This window comes from Elephantulus edwardii, unplaced genomic scaffold (genome assembly GCF_000299155.1).
Source record: "Elephantulus edwardii isolate Elephantulus edwardi_28Jun2011 unplaced genomic scaffold, EleEdw1.0 scaffold00044, whole genome shotgun sequence".
Lineage (NCBI taxonomy): Eukaryota > Metazoa > Chordata > Mammalia > Macroscelidea > Macroscelididae > Elephantulus > Elephantulus edwardii.
The window spans coordinates 10,443,272-10,450,828 of record NW_006399794.1 but is presented as its reverse complement, the minus strand read 5'-3'; the positions used below and the strand labels follow the sequence as shown (position 1 = coordinate 10,450,828).

Here is a 7,557-nt window from a genome sequence, read left to right as displayed (position 1 = left end):
GCCCAACTTTCTCCCATGGATCAACTAATGGATTAAAACTGCCTCTCTTTACGCACTAAGCCATGTGGTTAAAGTCATGGGCTGCTTAATCTGTTGTGCTCTATATTTCTGAGTTCAAATCCCATTCCTATCAGTTGTCATTTATGTCAATATTAATATGTTGTTGTTGTGTGTTGTTGAGTCAGAACTGACTCATAGTTGACCCCCTAATGCATTTTCAGAGGCAGTAAATCACAAAAGAAAATAATTCCCATTCTTCTGCCACAGAATAGCTGGTAAATTTGAACCACGTGACTTTGGAATTACAGCACAACTTCTTACCACTAGGCTACCAGAGAACCCTATATTAATGTATAGTAAACATAAAACAACACTCCAGGTAATAGCTGTCCAGAATTTACTTTGCATATATTATTCATCTGCTGGCCTTCTTTGTCTCCTCCCTTTCAAGCTCTGTTGTCACTGCCTGAATGTGTCCTTCCCAGGTACTAGCTGACAGCCATTTTCAGCTTGTTTGTACAGTTGTCAATCATAGCAAGAGTCTAGCCCCAAACATTCACAGAGTTCTCTAGCACAATAATCACACTTTAGCCTTCCCAAGGATTTAACATATTTTTAATATTTTACCTTGTACGGATATTGATGTTATAACAAGAAAATAAAGCACAATCAATTTAGCAATAAACGAGAAAAGCCTAGACTATATAATCAAACAGCCCTGATTTTAAATCTCATTGCACCACTCCATAATCACTGACAAGTTATTTACCCATTCTAAGCCCAAGTTTCATCCCCTGAAAAATGGTAGTGCTTCAAAGATGTGATATGAACACACACGTGTTTATATACATATGTGCATGTGTGTGTGCGTTGTGTGTGTTATATACGTTATGTTGTTAGGTGCCATCAATTTGAGTACAACTGATCTCAACCCAATGAACAAAAAATCTGAACCCAGTCCTGTCCTGTGCCATCCTCACACTTCCTGACACACGACAGCCCATTGCAACAGTCACCATGTCAACTGACTTCCAGTATTGGATCTTCCACTATACTACAACTATTCTCTTTCTTTAGTGTTCATAGGATTTTCAAAAGCCTTTTATTTAGGAAGTATATGGTCCATCGTGTGTGTGTGTGTGTGTGTGTGTGTGTGTTTGTGTGTGTGTATCATGCAACCCAAGTTCCTGGCACAGAATGTTTTGTAGTTAGGGGCCATTAAGTCTAGTATGACTCATAGCGACCCTATGAATAACAGATCTGAAATCTGTTTTATTCTATGCCATCCTCACAATCTTTGATACACTTGACTGACTCCATTGTTGCAGTCATTGTGTCAATGCATCTCAATGCAGGTATTCCTCTCTTTTGCTGACTTTTCTCCACCTTTCCAAGCACAATATCCTTTTCCAGGGAAAAGCCTCTCCTATCAACACCTCTCTCAAGTATGAGAGATGAAGTTTTGCCATCATGTTAGTATCATTATAAAGAAAGTGTATGCTATAAATGCAACTAGGAAGGCTGTTGAGTCACCACCCTGTGCCTTGGGACTGAAGCAGACCTCCACGGGCAACTAGGAAGACAGTAGAGTTGAATTTCATGACAGTCTATCTCAAAATATTGATGAGTGATAGGAGTAGGAGGAGAGTCATGAGGTCTTGTTCTCTACCTCTAGATTTTAAAACTAATTTTTGTGAATATGCATTGTGTTTGTGCATTTCTGTGGAATTGTTTATCAATATAAGCCATGGGTTTTATATGTACACTGGAAAGCATGGTTCATTTGCTTGACTTCTAAAGTGTAACACTTTTACCATCAGTGTATCACAGGAAAAGAAGTCCTGGTGTGCAAACTGGAATTTAGAGATGCAGAGAGCACCTCACATGTATTATGCAACTTCTTTACACAGTGATCCTTCTTCCAGAATTCCTCCCTGGTTACCTCATATCTATTACCTATTTCTTCTATTTTTCAGATCTCCATTTAGGGTACATTTACTCCCACAAGCCCTTCCTGATGCCCCAGAACAGATCACACTCCTATTATTCTACTTTACAATACTCTGTCATTTTTTTAGCACGAACATAGTTTATAATCATCATAATAAATATTTTAAGAATATTATTTCTTGCTATCAATTATAAGTGGATGGGGGCCTTTTCTCATGTTAATTCTAATAATTCTATTCCTACTGAGTGAATAAATTAGCTAAGAGTTGCAGAAAAGACAAACTCCAGGACACGCAGAGTTCATGACAATAAAATAAACTTTCTGAACTAGCTGATAAAGAAAGTGTCTTTCAAACTCAAAAAGGTGGGGAATTTGGAATCTACTCTAAATCCTTATTGTTCTCTATCCCCTCAGAGATCAGCCTCCAGTCCTTAGTGAGTCCTTAATATCCTAACCGGTGTGATAGTCTACAGGAAAAATTGAAATAATAATAATAATAAAGTAAGTTGTTTCCATGCTGCAGTTAGACTGCTGGGAAGGAACACCAACAAACAGGGTGGTAACCCTTAAAGGGTATAAAATTGGGAAGAATTCTGGGAGGATCCCAAGAACTCGACAGGCTTCAGCCTTAGAAAATTGAAGATCCCAACATCCGTAATTTGTTTTCTATGAATCTGAAGTCTGAATCTTCACATCTCAAACCTTTTAATGACCCCAAGTCTTCCCTTATATATGGAAGCACCACCTCTTTTCCCACTTCCCGCCCTACATAAAGAATGACACTTAGGCAGTGGCTTACACTGGAGATTGAATGTAATTGAATCTCAAGATAGGCACAACAGAGCTCAGACAGGGCCCCCATGGTGGTACAGTGGCAGGAGTGATTGAGTCACAAAGAGTACCCGCACACACCCTGGTTGTGGTTCCCATTCTTCCTCATTGACTTTGGAACAACATTGTATCTTCAGTAAAGGGCATGATAGTAAATTTGGTTCATAGAGTATGGGGAAACTGGGGTAGGGGACTACAGGTGGAAGGCACAGAGGGAAAGATGTAGTCTGAACAACTAGGGGCCCTATAACTTCTTCAGCCTCTCCACAGCAGCCTCCACATCACCTCCTGTGGCAATGAGGGCCTGGAGGTTGGCCTCAGGATTCAAGAAACCCATGGCCCGAAGTCGCTCCAATTGTACCCGAAAGTGAGCTTCGGGTTGCAGCTGCTGGGAATTGGTACTAGCTAAGGCTTGTAACATCTGAAGGAAGGGGGCTGAAAGGAAGTCCAACCGAGCTGGGGTTTGGGGAGGAGTCCCGGAAATAGTGACACCCTCTCTAGGTTCTGTACCCCCTGTTGTATTCCCCAGCCCAGAAAAGCAAGGCAAGAACCCCAGCAGGAGCTGTGGAGCTTCTGTTGCTAGGATCTGCAGACCCTGCTCAATCTGCAGCAGGGCATTCATGGCACGGGGATTAGCCACAGCTGCCTGTAGGTGCAGAAACAGAGGCAGCTGCCAGCGCATCTCATCCTGTAGCTGGAAGCCTTGACTTGGGTTAGCTGACCTTGATGATCTGGGGTAAATTGGTGAAGGCAGCCAGGCAGGCTCAGGTACTCCAGAAGGGGCTGTCATTGGGGAAGAGGGTGAAGGAGCTAATGGGGGATTTTTAGCAGAGTCCCCCAGCCCTGAGACAAGATCAGGCATATTGATGTTCTGGCCAGTAGAGCCCTTCCCTGCCCCAGATAGGCCTCCACTTTGCCCAGGACTGTCCTCTGTGGAGTATCTCATGAAAGCTGGACAGGAGGAGTTTTCCTTGATGGCTACTGACTCCTTGGGAAGAAGCTGGCCTGACTGAGGTTCCTGGGATGAAGATGAAGTTGGAGGGAGTTGGTTTCCTGGTGAATCTGGTTCCTGGCTTGGACTAAGAGAAGATGCAGTTCCCTGCATGTAAATTCCAAGGGACTGGGGGTTCTCAGATAATTGACGGAGATACTCATAGAGTCTTACATTCAGAAAGCTGGAGATCTCATTTCTAAGTTCAGGTGCATCCAGGTCCCTGAGCTGCCTTCCTTGTCTACCACCTGAAGTTCCATTTGTGGGAGCCCAGGGGTTAGGAAGAGGGTCGCAATTCTCAGTCCTTGAAGGTTGACTACTGCTGGTGGTGTTATCAGCAGAAGTGGCAGTAGCGAAGGGATTGCCACCAAACTGTTCCTGGACTGCATTAAGCATTGGGTCCATAATATCTGTATACATAGAGCGAAGCACATTATAGCCACCCGGGATGCTCTCCAGGTTACTGAGAGCCCGGTCTTGGCTACGCATCATCTCTTGCATCAGGGCAGGGTTGCGTAGAAACTCCACCGTCTGCCGCATGATTTCAGGGTTGTTGAGAATGTGCCCAATCTCAGGGTTGTTCTGGATCAGCTGCTGCATGTGTGGGTTGTCAAGAACCAGGTGGCGCACCAGATCTGAATTGGATATCAGACCCTGGATGAAAGGGTCATCAATAATCTGAGCCACAAACTCAGGTACAGACACATGCTGCCACATCAATGAGTTTGGCTGGTCAAGGAAACTACCAGAGGTCAAGCCTAGCCCACTGAGACCTGTGAGGACACCTAAGCTGAAACTAGGAGACCCATCTGATGGGAAAATGGAGGTTGGCTGAGGGAGCGGTCCGGGGCTTTGGGCTGGAGAAGACACTGAAGAAGTTGAGCATTCAGTGCGCTTTGTGCAGCGCTGCATCTTAATGACCAGATGAACAGTAAGTCCATCTCGCACTCCACATTGTGTCAGTGAGTCAGGATCCTTAAGGATCTTGCCAGCAAAGATGAGGACCAGCTGATCAGGGTGGGCCTTAAAGCGCTGAGATATCGCCTCTTTCAACTGCTGGATGGTGCATGTGTCTGTCACCGAGAAATCCTCCTTGTCTTTGGGTGTCTTCACTGTCACCTTGATGAGGTGAGGCTCCTGGACCGGTGCTGGACAGTCCGGAGTCAGGGCCTCTCCACTTTTGGCCATAGTGGGCAGCAGGAAACCCAGGTCTGTGAGGACACAGCTGAGGGGAACGGGGATGAAACCAAAATCATTCTTTGGGGAAATGGTAAAGGAAGTCAAGATAAGAGGGTATGGGTGCTTGGGCTCAGGGGGGCTATAGGATCTGCACAGAAGGGGGCTGAAGTCCGTAGAACAGGATGCTTCTCAAGTTGAGGACTATTGGGATCAGAAAAGGAGAATATAGCGTCTTGGGCAAGAAAAGTATGGCTCGTGAGTGATGAGACAAACAGGAAAAGGGGCCCTGTTTAAGGAATACACACCGATCAGCTGTGACCCCGTCCTTCCTCTTAGGTAGGGCTCCAAACCACCCTCATCTTGTTGCACAACCACCACTGAGACTATCTAGGCTGGAACTCACTTCATTAGGTCACTTTTGTGACCTCAGCACTGACATCACAGACTCATATAATGAATTCTTGAGAATCCTTCAAGGTTCTCTAAGGTTTCTGGAAACTCTCTCTACCCTATTTTCAACTTTCCTACCTTTTTACCTTATTTTCTTCAGAGTGAGGAACCATCCTGCCCTAAGACTTTCTTTCATAACACCTTATATTTGGTATGTGGAAATTCTGACTGAGCCAGTTGTCAGAAAATTCCCTCCCTCCCTTTTCTCCATTCAGATACAAATCTAGCTATATCCCAATCAAAGCTCTTTTTTTCCAAATAATGTATGCTCCTATCTTACCTATCACTCAAAATACACCACAAATTCAGTGCATATTTTCAAGATATTAAATGGTATTGTTAATAGAATTAGCGATCTGAGAGACAGATTAAAAATGATAACGTTTTATTTTGTTTTGGTTTGATTTTCCATAATTATTATACCCTAAAATAATTCAAGAGATAGAGGAACTGTTTACTGACAAAAACCCCAAATATATAAAAAGTTTAAAGTAGGAAATAAGTAGATTGTTACTCAGAGGAACCCACAAGACTACTGTCCTTCAAGCCTGGAACTGAAATCACCCCCCTGGCTCAATATCCAGCTAAATGTTAGACAGGTTTGTAATACCAGAGAGGAATTCTCTCCTTAGAACCACCACCATAGAAGAGAATAAGGGCAGCATTTAGTCAAAGACAAATCTCAGAAGGCAGGAACAGTTTGATATGAAGGATGAATGGAATAGGAAACATGGACGAAATGGGACTGGTCCTGTGAGAGGATTGTCATCAGTCTCATGAAATACAATATGTTCAAATTCTGGATTGTGGTGTTGAAGATTACTGAATATATGACGAACTGTCTGAAGATTAAACCAATCTATTTTGGAAGAAATGCAGCCAGAATTATCCTTCTAAGCAGGAATAGTAAGGTTTCATCTTTTATACTGTGGGCATGTAATCAAGAGGGGCCAGTGCTTGGAGAAAGGCATCACCCTTAGAAAAGAGGAGGGTCAGCGAAAACAGGAAGACCTTCGACGGGATGGAAGGGCACAGGATCTGTTATAATGTGTAAGCACAGTGAGATGGTGGCGATGGGCAGTACTACATTCTGTTGTAAATAGGGTGGCTGTGAAATGAAGCCAACTCTACAGTATCTCCCAACAGCAGTGAATTATTAAACCGCCAATTTACTCTGTAAACTTCAACTCATACAGCAATTAAAATTCACTAATAATAAAGAATGTTAAGTATATGATTGTAGCAGTGATAACTAGCAAGAGACTTTTATGAGGATGCTTACTTATCATTACCTAGCTGGTATGTAGGGTCCTTAAATTCTGCCCCAACAGGTAGTTAGCTCTTTCACTTTCAAACTTGAACAACTTGTTGAGAAAATAAGGAAGACAAATAATTATCTACATAATACGTTCTACAGGATGTTTTCCCAATTTTCTTTTTTTTTTTATTGTGTTATTTTTACGTGTACCGTCAAATCAGATCTGACCGGTACAGGAGAAGATTGTCCCCTCCTTCTCCAGCAGAGCATCTGGTGGATTTGAACCGTGTACTTCTGGGATTGCAGTGCAGTGTGTTTTCCCAATTTTCTATGAAAATGTTATGGCTATCTTTTTTTCCACGTGGATCCATTTATGTGTCTCTGTTTTTCTGTGTATCTGTACATATGAAATCCTGTGTTAACTCACTGTTGACTTTATTTGCCCATGCATGTAACTTTGTGTCTATACAAGCGTGTGTCATTTCCAAACCTATCTGGACCTATACATATATGTTCTTGCATATGTGAGTATAATATATGTACATATGGTTCATTGTGCAACTAAGATTCCTTTTGTTTCTATACTTACAAGTGGCTGGTATGTGTCAATGTTCATATAAGTATGCTGGGTGAGACAAGGTCATCATACATATCCAGCTACTTGACAGCAAAGGAAGCAAAACCAAATCTGGAATTGGAAGAGTAATTGTAGCCATTTTATTGACAGATCTTCTAGCCAAGGTCAATGACATGTTATTCCACAAGGAAAGCATTGGTTGGTTTCTCTTTGCCCCCGGGCTGCTCCTGGGTGGAGTCATGAGGAGAAGGAGAGAAGGTGGATGAACTGGTCAAATGGGTCCACAGGCAAGGAACAAGCATGTTAAGTAGACATTGGAA

General features: G+C 42.8%; 1 protein-coding gene across 1 annotated transcript; it reads right to left on the bottom strand.

Moving 5' to 3' along the window:
- Positions 1-3,026: 3,026 nt before the first annotated feature.
- LOC102872940 (ubiquilin-3-like) lies at positions 3,027-4,961 on the bottom strand. The gene has a single exon (XM_006885656.1). It carries the CDS (start codon positions 4,959-4,961, stop codon positions 3,027-3,029), a length of 1,935 nt encoding a protein of 644 aa, XP_006885718.1.
- Positions 4,962-7,557: the final 2,596 nt, after the last annotated feature.